Source organism: Tachysurus vachellii, chromosome 15, assembly GCF_030014155.1.
Source record: "Tachysurus vachellii isolate PV-2020 chromosome 15, HZAU_Pvac_v1, whole genome shotgun sequence".
Taxonomy (NCBI): domain Eukaryota; kingdom Metazoa; phylum Chordata; class Actinopteri; order Siluriformes; family Bagridae; genus Tachysurus; species Tachysurus vachellii.
In genome coordinates this window covers 8,823,807-8,838,185 of record NC_083474.1, presented here as the reverse complement: position 1 = coordinate 8,838,185, position 14,379 = coordinate 8,823,807, and the positions used below count along the sequence as shown (strand labels likewise).

At 39.3% G+C, this 14,379-nt stretch overlaps 1 protein-coding gene across 2 annotated transcripts in view; it reads left to right on the top strand.

The window, feature by feature from the left end:
- The window catches only part of kmt2a (lysine (K)-specific methyltransferase 2A), a 34,923-nt gene extending 24,665 nt beyond the window's left edge, over positions 1 to 10,258 (top strand). For both annotated transcript variants that reach the window (XM_060887658.1, XM_060887657.1), the window contains exons 26-35: positions 9 to 4,494; positions 4,586 to 4,654; positions 4,741 to 4,817; positions 4,943 to 5,110; positions 5,867 to 5,941; positions 6,058 to 6,232; positions 7,018 to 7,122; positions 7,259 to 7,342; positions 7,435 to 7,564; positions 8,531 to 10,258. In XM_060887658.1, coding sequence (XP_060743641.1) covers positions 9 to 4,494; positions 4,586 to 4,654; positions 4,741 to 4,817; positions 4,943 to 5,110; positions 5,867 to 5,941; positions 6,058 to 6,232; positions 7,018 to 7,122; positions 7,259 to 7,342; positions 7,435 to 7,564; positions 8,531 to 8,806 — 5,645 coding nt within the window. In that variant the 3' untranslated portion in view covers positions 8,807 to 10,258. The remainder of the gene's footprint in view (positions 1 to 8; positions 4,495 to 4,585; positions 4,655 to 4,740; positions 4,818 to 4,942; positions 5,111 to 5,866; positions 5,942 to 6,057; positions 6,233 to 7,017; positions 7,123 to 7,258; positions 7,343 to 7,434; positions 7,565 to 8,530) is intronic.
- The last annotated feature ends 4,121 nt before the right edge of the window (positions 10,259 to 14,379 follow it).

Here is a 14,379-nt window from a genome sequence, read left to right as displayed (position 1 = left end):
CATCTCAGGCGCTGTCAGTTCAGCTCATGAAATAGTAACCGTTGGTAACCCTCTGCTGAATACTAGTCTATCTAGTATTGGGTCTCGTCGACATAGTACTTCCTCCCTCTCACATCAGAAACCAAGACAGAAAATTTCCTCTGGTCCACAGGGAAGTAGCTTATTCAGCCAGATCCAACCAGTCTTTCCGTCACCTGCCACAACTTCCCAGAACCATGGAGGTGGAGATTCGGTAAAAGGGAAAGCGTTTAGTGATGAGAAACCTCAATGTCGGGAGACAACCGTTGTAAAAAATATAGCCCAGTACAGACCTGTGTACGGTTATACAGAGAGATTTGGTGGTGGTAGAGTTACTGGCAAAAAGCCAAATGAAGGAGACTGCCTAAAATCTGCTCCATCTGCAGTTCTGACTTCACCTCCACTTGGAACTGCAGTGTTGACTGGGCATCAAAGGGGATGTGACAGCATGAGGATAGAAAAGGGGAAACAGGTGACAAAAGACACTGATCTACCAGCAGGAGCCACTCTTTTGTCCTGCAGTCCATTTGCTTCCGATACAAAAGATAATGGTGTTCCAGGGAAAGAAGCAGTCATTACAGCAGTGACAGAATCTAAAGATATTCGGAAAACTGGCTCTCCACAGGCCGTGCAACAGAAAACTGGAGGTAGGAAATCCCATAACTGTCTCTCAGGCCCGTCTCCAGCTGCAGCTCTTAAGCCTCTCTGGACACCTGGAGTGATTACAGAAGAGGATATAAAACGAGGAACTCAGGCAAACTCTTCTGTGGTAGCTAGTCATGTGACTCCTAGCACCAAAGAGAAGCCCTCCAAAGTTAAATTAACAGAGGCCAGAGGTGTTTCAAAAGAAAGGAAAGAAGTGCCTCAAAACAGCAAGGCACAAATTCTTAACAGTAACTCTAGCAGCTCTAAAGGCAGTAATATCAAAACCCAGGCTCAATTGTCATCCTCACAAAATAACACCAATAAAGGCACAGCAGTCATCAGTAACAAAACCTCAGGCTCTGTGGAAATGACAAAATCACATAATCAGAGAGGTGAAAGGCAATTAAAGTCTAGGGAGAGATTTAGCACAGGGAAAAAACACAGTTCTGCAGTGGAAGCAATTCAGTCGGCGCCAGGCCCCCCATTTGTTCACTCTAAATCTAGAGAAGAATCGGTACCAGTTGAGAAGCATTGCACAGAGAGACTCTCTATTGTATCTCAAAAAATGGATCCCAATGGGAACAAATCGGTCAACACATGCTCTAATACAAACACCTCCACTTCCAGATCCCATGATAGCCATGATTCACAGAGGAAGTGTTCCCATACAATGATTTTTTCTCCTTTTGCAAGCTCTGAAAGCTCAGAGTCTGATAGCCACACACTTCTAGAAGAGCAGAATGTGGACCACCAATGTGCTGAAGATGATGGTGATGGGGCTGATCATCATTTAGAAGACGAAAGCTCTCCAGAGAAGCACCATGAGGAGGACAGTGACGGTTCCACAAAACGACGATACCCTAGGCGAAGTGCTAGGGCTCGCTCAAACATGTTCTTTGGACTTACCCCTTTCTATGGTGTCCGCTCCTATGGCGAGGAAGATATTCCCTTCTACAGCAGTGGTGATATCCCTATAAGAAAGCGCTCTGGTGGCAGCAAGCGATCAGCTGAAGGGCAAGTAGATGGGGCTGATGATATGAGCACATCTTCTTCTGCAGACAGTGGGGAGGATGAGGAAGGATTTGGTCCAAACAAGGATTCATACTATTATAATTTCAGAAGAACCATCATAAACCACAGCTCTAGTTTTCCTTCCATTGAGGCTATAGATCAGTGTTTGGGAAGAAGATCACAGATCCACAGGTTCATGAGGGATGGAGCAAAGGAAACTGATGATGAAAGTGATGAAATAGCAGCTGCGACCAAAAGTTTAGAATGCCAGCAGATTGGTCAGCTGGATGGAGTTGATGATGATTCTGAAAGTGATGCAAGTGTAAACACCAGCAGCACAACCACTGCTACAACGTCTACTACACATAAAAACTCAGTCAAAAAGAGGGTTCGAGAGAGCCGAGCTGAGAAACTAAATGCTGACTCAGGGAAGGAGACTGAAAATACTACTGGTGATGGAAGCACTCAAAATCGCGATGTTCGTAAGAATCAAAAGGATAACTGCCTGCAGCTAGGTACTGTGAAATCACAGGGACAGGATCCTCTTGAAAACCAACTATCACTGAGTGCAGATCTTCTTAAGTCTGATTCTGACAATAACAACAGTGATGACTGTAACATCTTGCCTTCTGATATTATGGAGTTTGTGCTAAACACGCCATCAATGCAAAGCTTGGGACAACAGCCAGAAGCTAACTCCACTGAACCATTTTCTTTGGATGAGGGCTATGGAGTTGATGTAAACAGAAGGAAAACTATACTTTTTGAGGATTATACCCCACCACTTGCCAGCACAGAACCTGTAGAGAGTGGAGTTAGCACCTCAATTCCAGTAGAAGAACCCTTTGGCCTCCCACTGGAGTTGCCGTCTGACCTCTCTGTGCTCACAACTCGTAGTCCATCTGTAAATAACCAAAATCATGGTTCACTCATTTCTGAAAGCTCTGAGCGCAATATGCTGACTCTGGCTACTGAAGAATCAGGAGTTGAAAAGGGTGGGGACAAGAAGAGAGCAGGAAGTGCTGTATCTAGCGAGAGCCCACGAGATGATGGAGATTCGCAGGCAACCGAAGGTGACATGACACCTGATCATTTCATTTCTGCCCACATTGATGGAGATCACATTTCAAGTCATGGGATAAACCAAGTAACAGAAGCAGGGAATCCAGATCTAAACAGAACATCTGGCACACCAGGCTTGCCCAGTTCACCTACTGTGGCTTCGCAGGGTCAAAAGTTTATTCCCTCTGCCACAGTCAGTACAGGTCACTCTCAGATTGTGAGTCCTGCTGTTCAATCCACTCATTCTCCTTTGAAAGCTGGTCCAGAGAAATTGATAGTTCTCAATCAACATTTGCGGCCTCTTTATGTATTGCAAACTCTCCCCAATGGCGTAACTCAAAAGATACAGATTGCACCATCTGTCAATGCAGCTGGTGTCATGAATAGCAGTGCACCTGTATTAACAGGGATCAGTGCTGGAATTTCACCCTCTCAGTCCATTTTCCCTGCTGTTACCAAAGGTTTAGTTCCTGTCCCTCATCATCCTCAGCTTCATGCCTTCACTAGTACCACTCAGACAGGTTTCCAATCAATTATTCCCAGCACAACATCTGGCCTTTTTATAGGTGTTCCTTCTCATGATCACCAAATTATTGCATCCGAAGCTGGACATAGACATGATCTGGCTCCCAGTGTTGCTATGGTATCCAGTGCATCATCCATTTCCCCGACGCCTACTGTGCTTGCCACTGGACATGGCAAGAAGCGGCCAATTTCACGCCTACAACCTCGTAAAAGCAAGAAGCTAGCCCGATCCAGGAGTCAACCTACACTAGCACCATCAGAGGTTGGGCCTAACATGACACTTATTAACTTGTCAACTCCACAAATTGCTACTGGAATTCCTGCTCAACCAGGACTAGTTGAACTTGGTACAATAACAACTGCAGCTGCCACATCTCACCGCAAAATGCCCAACATCATAAAACGCTCCAAATCTGGAGTAGTGTACATTGAGCCTGCTCTCCTTCCACAACCAATGCCAATCTCAACTGCTGCTCAGGCTGGTATCATTGGGCATGATTCCTCAACGCATTTGTTGCCCTGCACAGTGGCAGGACTAAACCCTAATCAGTCATTGTTGAATGTGGTATCAATGCCTCCTACAGCCCCTGGGAATCTTTTGGGAGCAAATTCAGTGTCTTTAAGTACTCCAGGGCTGATTAGTTCTGAGATCACAGGTCCCATAAGTAACCTTGTCTTTAAAGCCAGTCACCATAACTTAGGCCTTCCAGAACAGCAGATGGTTCTTCAATCTGGAACACCCATGGTGTCACAAATTACCAGTCCTGCCCAGACTCCCATTGCTAGTAGCATTTGTGTTCTTCCACCAAATCAAATCAGCATGTCACCCAACCAGCACCAAGACAAAGAAGGCAGTGTTGTCAAAGAAGGCAATTTTCAGACCCCTATTACCAAACTTGTAGCAGATAAGACCAGTGATCACAGTACAAACATATCTGGCCATGTGGCTCTTGTGCCCAGTCACATCACACACGACTTTAATAAGGGGCACCTGGTTGGAGTTTCTGCCCAGAGTTCACAAACTTCAAGTATCTCACAAGCCATAAGCCAACAGCAAACACTGAAGTCTCCCACTGCCAAAGCTTCGCCATGTATTGGAAAGGTAAAGCAAAAAGCAAAGAGGACTCTACCAAGTGTAGCCAGTACTGGTGGAAAGAAGCACAAAGGGCCATCAGAGATACTGACAGAGCCACCAGGTGTTCCTGACCCTGCAAATCAATCTTCTTTACAAAGGTAATCAGAAGTAATTTTGCAGCCCTTATCTTGCCAAGTATGCCTTCTCATAAGACATCAAAATAAAATGTGATATTTTGTTTATCAATAGGGGTAAAGAGCATATGGCACTCGAGCTGACGAATATGGCAAAATCTAATGAAAAGGGTTCAAGAAAGAGGTACAGAAATTCAAGATAATGAATTTGAAAAAAACTATATTCAAATGTATTACTGCTGGACTAAACAAAATTTCTCTTGCTTACAGTAATTCTAGAAAGTGTGAACCTTCTTCTCTTAATCAAAAGGCCATAGAATCCCATGACGAAAAATTCAGGACTGCTAGTGGGTATATCTTTAATTATAGAAGACATACCTGTGCTAAAGTGTTCTTGTATTGTAGGTTGTTTGATTAAATACTTGAATAAATAGTCGTTTATAAGACGTATAAAATTCTGTGCACTTTTCAGGTCTTTCTGGTCAGAATTCTGACCAAGCACCTAATGCTCTGATGATAACCACTCCTAATCAGAAGGACAATGGACAAAACTCCACCTCAGACTACAAGCCCAAAAAAGGACTTCTGTTTGAAATCTGCAGTGATGATGGCTTTAAGGTCTGCTGTGAGAGTATAGAAGGCAAGTATGATTTGTGCTTTTATTTCAGTTGTGCATATATGACATTCTGGTCACATGGTTATATTGCATAGTAGTTTAGCCAAAGTTTAGTAGGTTAGTTTAATAAGGATATAATTATACATATATAATTTCAGTATATGTTTTTGCTGGCTGTGCAGTCCAGAACTGTAGCTAGATGGTAGTATTTGGTAATTACTTAAATCTGCAGTAGTTCACAGTAAACAGCACACTAATGTCTCCATGCACCATGGCTAACTTTTCCAGACCAAAAAAAATCACTTCTAAGTATCATCACCATTAATGTTACTTCTATAATTAAAGATTAGACTGTTCTTTTTAGTTTTTTTTACCTCTTTCATACCAAAACGGAATGGTCAACTTTTGCGAATTGCATCTCTAATAAATATAGTGTACTGATGTAAAAATATACTTTTCTAATGTTAGAAAACCTGCAAAAATCATTTCAGATTCTTATGTGGCTCATCTGTTTTTTTTTTTTTTTTATTTGGGGGAAAACAACTTCTGTTTTTGGCATGTTTTTTAGAGATATCTGGTGTTCTGGGTACTCCATTGTTAAATTTGCAACTCTGGTAATAAAATATAAGCAGAATAAAAGTCATTGAATATTTTAGAAGTGCCATCTTTAAGGGTTGAAAATATAAAAAAAACTAGAAATAACATTAATAAATCATCATATTGATGAGAAATTGAGAAAATGTTTGGATGTGTTCTGATTTAACTTGATTTTGTTTACAGAGGCCTGGAAATCTCTAACAGATAAAGTCCAGGAGGCACGCTGTAATGCCAAACTCAAAGAGCTATCTTTTGATGGTAAGCAGACGCATGTTACATCAGTGTTCTACTCAATATTCAGATCAATGTTATGTATAAAATATTTGCCTGTTAATTATTTTGTCTCTTTCTGCTTTCCTTCATGGTTTTGTCAGGAGTAAATGGGCTTCGGATGTTAGGTGTTGTCCATGATGCTGTAGCTTTTCTTTTGGAGCAGCTATACGGTGCCAGGTACTGCAGAAACTACAGGTTCCGCTTCCACAAACCAGAGGATGTTGATGAGCCTCCTCTTAACCCTCATGGATCTGCTCGTGCTGATGTCCACTACAGGTATGTAGCTTTGCCTTTATGGCTTTGCTTTATGTTGTGTTTGTGATCTCATCTACAAACATGACTCATTGTACAGAGTTAGTAGACACTGCTCACCACATTTTCACCTGTAAGCTACAATCTTTATTAATTAAGATGTTTATTAACTCGTTATTATTTTAAGATGTTGAGTGCAAACAATACACATGTGGCACATTTCTTTTGGGGGAAAAAAAGACTTGTTTTGATCATTATTAGTATCTGATGTATACTACTTCTGTGGTACCAGAGGTGCTATTTTATAGGTTCGTACCCAAGTAATGCTGAGTCCAGATTGCTAGAACTGAAACAAATGTGTAAAGATTGCTCATATGGTAAACTAAGACTATTCATGACAATAGGTTGTGTTACGATACCTTAAAGTAATCTCATAAAATGAGGCGACTAACAGATTAATAGATATAGACTGTCTAAAAGACTAATATATAGCTTGTTGTAATATTGCATTTGCTGGCCAAATGGTACTCTGTCTCTGGTGTAAAGAATGTTTTTTGCTGTGAAACATCACAAATTATACAACTCTAAAATGCACAATATCCTTCTTGGAATTTTTAAAGTCCAATCTGCATAATAAATTTTTTTCTAATTAAAAATATGTATAATTAGGCAGTAAATATTTACTCTACAGTTGGTGCTTCATTAACAATTTAAGCTTCATTAATAAAAAGATTTTGTCATCTGTTGTCAGAGGGTATTAATTTGCTGATTTGTAATGCCACTAATTCTTTTTAAAAATTTTCCTGAAGGAGGTCTGTGATGGACATGTTTAACTTCCTGGCTTCCAAATATCGGCAACCACCTGAGTACAGCCCTCAAGAGGAGGAAGATGAAGAGCAGTTCAAATCTGCTCGGTCTGTCTTTACATCTACCTTATTTTTATTTCTCATTATTTGTCTATACTGTGGTCAATAATATATATATTATTGACCACATAATACATTATATATATATTATATATATATAATTTATTTTTTTTTTGCCTTACAGACGAAGCACCAGCACTGATGTGCCTCTGGCAGCGAGGTTCAGATACTTGAAGAAAACCTCCAAAGACTCTGTAGGCGTGTACAGGTAGAAACTTCTGTTACCTCCTAATTTCTGTTGGCTCTGCACCAAACCATAAAAGTAAACTGTTGTCATGCAAGCCATGTTCCTGTTGGCAGGTCATCCATACACGGCCGTGGACTGTTCTGTAAGAGAAACATTGATGCTGGTGAGATGGTGATCGAGTATTCAGGCAATGTCATTCGCTCTGTTCTTACTGACAAGCGAGAAAAATACTATGATGCCAAGGTAAACCCTTACACTCTCGCATATTAGTATGTGTATCGTGTGTCGTGTAAGACATATCTTGAAATGCTATGTATAGGGGTATAATAATACAACATTTTATATCAAACAAACCTTGTAATTTGATCCATCAGCCCAATACATTACACAATACACAATACATTTAAAGAATGCAAGATTCTGTAGACTATTTGTCATAAAATACTGCTTTAATTATGAAGATGAAACAAGTCCACACTCCAGCCTCCAGCAGGTGTTAATATCATTGTGTCTGTGCTATTATCACTAGACTAGAACACATGTGCTCTCTGCTACTTCAAGATGACATTTCCCATCTTATTAAATCCGGGTAAACGGTATCAACGTGCCAATTTTGCAGTGTGAGACTGCTAATATGAGACACTGCTTGGTATCAGGATTGCTGATATTGGCAAAATTTCTAACTCCGCTTCATTCACACTTTTTCCATTTTCAACACACCTGATATTTCCTACACATCAGCCAGTTTTTCTCAGTCATATGACAACCATCAGCGGTTGGAGAGAGTAAAAACTAACACATGCTTGATCTGAGACGCACAAAGGTTTCTCTTTTTTAAGAGAAAAACGTCACATGGTCTGTTCCGAATACATGAGCTCACAGACATTTTCGAATGGCTGGTGTCGCTGTGATTGACACGGGAGAGCTCGCATGCTATTCCGCCCACACGGAGATCGCATTAAGACACTTCTATATCATATCAAAGCTATGTGTATAGGTCAAATCTGATTATTATTGTGCCTGTTATAAGGCATAACTCTACACAAAGTAACCTGTAAGATATAACCAAAATTTGGTTCATTTCATAATAGAAATGCTGGACTTTTTAGGTTGCTGTACAAAAAAAAATATATATATACATATATATATATTTTATGTACAATCCTGACTTGAATAAATGTGGTTCTTAAACTTTCTTTTATTCACCAGGGAATTGGCTGCTACATGTTTCGCATCGATGACTATGAGGTGGTAGATGCCACCATGCATGGCAACTCAGCTCGTTTCATCAACCACTCCTGTGAGCCCAACTGCTACTCCCGTGTGGTCAATATCGATGGGCAAAAACACATAGTCATTTTTGCATTGCGAAAAATCTACATGGGCGAAGAGCTCACCTACGACTACAAGTTCCCCATCGAGGAACCAGGCAATAAGCTGCCTTGCAACTGTGGGGCCAAAAAGTGTCGCAAGTTCCTTAACTAACACCTCTCCCCTCCTTAATTTTGACTGAACCCTGTCCTTCCAAACGAAACTGTTTTGTCAATGTGTGTATTTTGAATAATATGGTTATTTATTGAAACAGGCTCAGGTTTTCAGAGGGATTATGGCACTGTGCCTCAAGTTGATTCAGGAAAGGTTTCAAGAGCAATGTCATAATGAATAACAGGAGAAAAGGACTTCTTTAGTGGAGCTCTCCCCACATCTCCCCAAAACAGGCCAGTCAAAGATAAGCAGTCTGCTATCTAATTGTGTGCCCTGTTAATCCCAAATCTTCATGACAATTTCCAAGTGTGTAAGATTGAGTCTCATCTGCCCATGCCTATGGAATGTTTGATGGAATTGCCACATTGTTTGTTTTTTTTTGACACCAAAGTGCAATTTTTCTAAGGGAACGGTACACTGTCTTTTTAGCTAGAGGAATTCTGAGGGGTCCATTGTTTTTAGCTTTGTTTTGTTTTTATTTAATTTTTTTTTTTTTTTTTAACCTGCCTGCAAATCTCCCTTTCTGAATGTACATCAAAGCCTTCTCCTTTTGCTGACGTGGTCTATGTGTATATAAGCCCTTGGACCGATGGATAGAGAATGGTAGAGGGAGCTTTTTGTTCTCTTTGATGGACGTATGCAGGTTTTGTTTTGTATGAACAGGAGTGTACCTGAACTGTTTGTTTAAGAAGTAATAACCCCTGGAGGTATCATTGGAGGCTGTATGTGCTGAGATCCTGGTGGACTGATAGCAGAGGGACTAAAGAAATAAATTTTTTATAGTAACTTGGACTGATAATATTTGTAATGAGGAGATTTAGTATGTGCATGTTTTAAGGCCTGTAGCTGGTAGTATTTACTCAAAAAAAAAAAAAAAACTCAAAAGGGGAGTCATTTTACAGTTTTGCTTTTCCTATTTCTTTTGTTGTAGATAGGTAAATGTCATTATTTCCTTTCATATGTAAATAATATGTATATTTTTCTATAAAAAAAACTGAAAAGCACTCACTAGTGAATAGCACTTATTGATATTTATATTTTTAATAAAATATTGTATTTATTTTACCAACATTTTGTAGTATATAGTGGTTTACAACACTAATGCTTGTCATTATTTTTTATAGTGTACTTTTTTTAAAGTTTGGCTTTTTTCTTCCTTATTCTCTTTTTTTCTATTCCAAAGACTGAAGCAGTAGTCGTTCCCATAGTGTGCAGTCCACCAGTAGCTCTCATTGCCGATCCAAGTTAGTCACAACCATTTCAGATGATGGTGTATAGAGTAGGCTGTAAAGCATTTAGTTGTAGTGTTTATCTGTTGATATGGCATGTCTCCTCCAATGGCAGCCTTAATATGACACACACACAAATACCGACCTTCCGTTAAAGTCCCCTCGTTGCTGTTTCGCAAGAAAGGACAGCAGTTTTCCGAGGAGAAATAACAAGTAGTAAAAAGATGCTTGAAATCGTTTTAAATTTAAACAAAGTTTATTCCATCTATTTTATTAATATAAAAGATATTTTCATAGATAAGGATATACCCGAAGGAACCTGCCACGGAGGCTAGCCCATGAAAACTTTCTTCTAAAGCACTATATTTGGAGGAATGGAGGAAAACTCATTCTCCCTGTTTTGTGCACTGAACATCAGTCTTCTTCCCAGCTTGACACATGTTGCCTTGGCACTGCATGGAGGCTCCAGCTAGCCATTTAAAGCACACAAATGTGCTCTTTTGTATGTTTCATTTTTCTCAACAGATTAAGCCCTTTGTCCCCCTCTTAGGACAACATCTTATTTTCTTCACAATAATTTTGTGAAGGAATTTTAGACTTCCCATGGATGTCTGTCCTGTACATTTTTTTATAGCAACGGTGTGGTGCCTTCTTTTAAATTGTTTTTTTTTTTCCATCTGTTTTTCCTAAATGAATCGAATCATTTGTCATGGCTGATATGAGACCTGATAAAAGACATAGACATATTGGGGAGCATTCTCTCTTTAGGTTCGAGACATATCTTGGGAGAATACTGCAAGGCTTCTACTGCATGCCCTTCTAAAGGTCTTAATAAGTATTACACGTTTGTTGAGCAAAACAATTTTTTGTGGATGCAAATTGATTTACGCTTACACTGTTGTCTTCTTGACAGTCAGAACAGAGTTGTATAAAAGGGACAATGTGATAAATCATCGGGGACGTGTACATACCTCCAGACAAAGCTCGCTCAATTGCTGTGGTGTGCACCTCTGGCTCTTTATTTTTAGAATGAGCCACTAAATGGCCAGTTTCTGTGTAGCATTGTCTTACTGCCTCATGTGAACTCTAATATCTTTTTAAGGCAGTTGCAGATTCCGCAAGCCTTATTTCCAGATTCATGACAACACAATGAATTATGATTTATGCTTTATGTCTTTCTTAATTGGCTGCTTTTTTTAGATTACGTTTTCTGGATCTGTTGGGTTTGATGGTGTTGCCGCAGATTCTAGCTGGGAGCATCTTTGCCATGCTTCTTGCAGTTTGGGTCTTGTCATCGATTCAGGTATTCGAGTTCCTCCAAGTCCGGCTCTCTGGATGCGGCACAGGGCCGGGCTGAACTCTGCAGCTAGGCCTTCGTTGAATGTATTATTTGAACTTACGATTGATCTTTTATCATAGTAACTTTTTTTTTTTTTTTTTTTGAACGATTGTTCCAATGTGAAAGGCAGGGACGTTACAGAAGAGCTTTATGTTTCATTTTAGCTGGTGAGGATTGTACACCAACGGTGATCTTTGTAAAGAATTTGCTTCTGTCGATCTGATTATGATTTTACTAAACCTAAGGGCTTTGTTAATGACTCTTTTCCTCCATAAAATTAGTTTCATTGCAACATCAGATGCTCCACAAAAACAAGTGAAATATGGTGTTCGGTCAGTGTTTGAGAAGCTACCTGGACTTTAAGTTCCTGGACTTTATTCTTCCACACCACACCAGTGGTATCACACCTTCTCCTGTACTTGCTTCTTAATATCTATGTATACATATTCTTACACACATAATGAATATATTCTACCTAAACATATGTATGGATAGTAAATTGTACTTCAATATTCACAATATCTACACAGTATATGGAATGGACAAACAAAACGTAGTTACAGTAGCAAACAACAGTTTCATAATGGTTAATAGCAATGTTCAGTGTACTCTATAATGACTTTGTGTTACAGATACAGTTTAGATTAATGTGCAGCATTTTAAATATTGACATTATGTATTGTTTTTCTGTGCCTGTGTATGCTCTTCGATTGGAGCATTGCAGTTATGATCTTAGGACTTTTTTTTGGGGAGTGGGGGGAAGGGGGTGGGGGTAGGTTGAAAGATGATATTTATACAATAAAACAAACTAAATGTAAGATGTGGTTGTAAAGTTTTTGGGGTTAGCCATTTGTTTCAATGCTGTAGTTTTTGATTTTACTCTTTGTACATTTTCACATACTTTGTGGTTGTCATGAAAACAGCAAACAAAAAAAACCTGATCGTTCACCTGACCATGTTCCCCAGACCTCTTTCTCCTGTCTGAAATTCAGTTCAATATTTTATGTTGTTTTGTAGTAAGTAACAGTAATGAGTATTTTATTTATTTTTGCAAATTTGAAACATCTGTATATGCAGGTAAAGGGTCCTGTTATGTCCCTGAGGTAAGACGAAAGTGCACATCGTACAGTTGGACCCTACAGTGCTGTATTATCATTTATTAAACATCAGCTTTATTTTGTGCTCAAAAATTTGAAAAAAAGAAAGAGAGCCTGTGCCTGCCCACCTTTTCAGGCATCGATGTTCTTTTACTAATGAACAGCTCCTTATTCTCTTTAGCTATGAGAGTGTTCCGTGTTTGGTAATGCTTTATTTTATTTTGTTCTCCCGTTGCCCAAACAGTGTTTTCATTGTTCACAGAAATGAAGGAAAGACCATTGACAAACCACAAATTACTTAAGAACGAATGTATGAGGAAAAATGTACATAACTGTAAAAAAGCAAAATTTCTAATCATGTTTATTTTCTATGCACTTTTTTTTATTTAAGTGATAGTTTAAATAATAAACATGTCTTGTTTACTCAACTTGGCTTCATTATTTGATGTTATTGTGTCTAGTTTGTTTTGGAAGAACTCGTCCTGTGCAGAGTGCTGAAATCAACCCCACTGAACACCTTTAGAATGAACGTGAACGCCAACTGCTCCACAGGCTTTCTCACCCAACTGACCTTACTAATGCTCACTCACTCTCACTCACTCATTGTCTACCGCTTATCCGAACTACCTCGGGTCACGGGGCGTCATCGGGCATCAAGGCAGGATACGCCCTGGACGGAGTGCCAACCCATCGCAGGGCACACACACACTCTCATTCACTCACACAATCACACACTACAGACAATTTTCCAGAGATGCCAATCAACCTACCATGCATGTCTTTGGACCGGGGGAGGAAACCGTATGGGGTCAGAATTGTTTCGTTATTCTGAATAAATATACTATGATCCACAAATAAATATAAAGAGTTTCACAAATATTTTTTAAATCCACAAATAAATATAAAGAGTTTCACAAATATTTTATGAAATTCACAAATAAATAAAATGGGATTTGCAAATAAAAAAAATATTTATAAATATATATTTAATTGTATTTATTTGTGAATGGCTTCCTGCTCATTTGTGGATTTGAAACATTTCTAACCTCAAGACCTGCACAAGAATCCACAAATAGGTGGACTCCGCCCACCGTCTACTCCAGCCAATCGGACAACGGTCTCGTGGCGCTGCCCAATCGTGGCACGGTCTACCTCCAACCAAATCACGTTCTGATTTACTCGCAATCTCATGACTCGAAATCATGACATTATCTACTGTATGTGAAATACTAAAAAATAAAAAGCCCAGAAACAGAGCTGAACCTTTTCAGACAAATATTGTAAACTCCTGATAGAGATAACATGCATGCTATCCTTACTAATCGGTCAAGCGCAGGTCATTTAGAAACAGACGTTTCATGTGAAATAGCATTCAGTGTCAACTCACTGTACACCTGTAAACATCAGTAAACACTACACCTGTAAACATCAGTAAACACTGTACACCTGTAAACATCAGTAAACACTGTACACCTGTAAACATCAGTAAACACTGTACACCTGTAAACATCAGTAAAAACTACACCTGTAAACATCAGTAAACACTGTGCACCTGTGAACATCAGTAAACACTGTACACCTGTAAACATCAGTAAACACTGTACACCTGTAAACATCAGTAAAAACTACACCTGTAAACATCAGTAAACACTGTGCACCTGTGAACATCAGTAAACACTGTACACCTGTAAACATCAGTAAACACTGTACACCTGTGAACATCAGTAAACACTACACCTGTAAACATCAGTAAACACTGTACACCTGTAAACATCAGTAAACACTGTACACCTGTAAACATCAGTAAACACTACACCTGTAAACATCAGTAAACACTGTACACCTGTAAACATCAGTAAACACTACACCTGTAAACATCAGTAAACACTGTACACCTGTAAACATCAG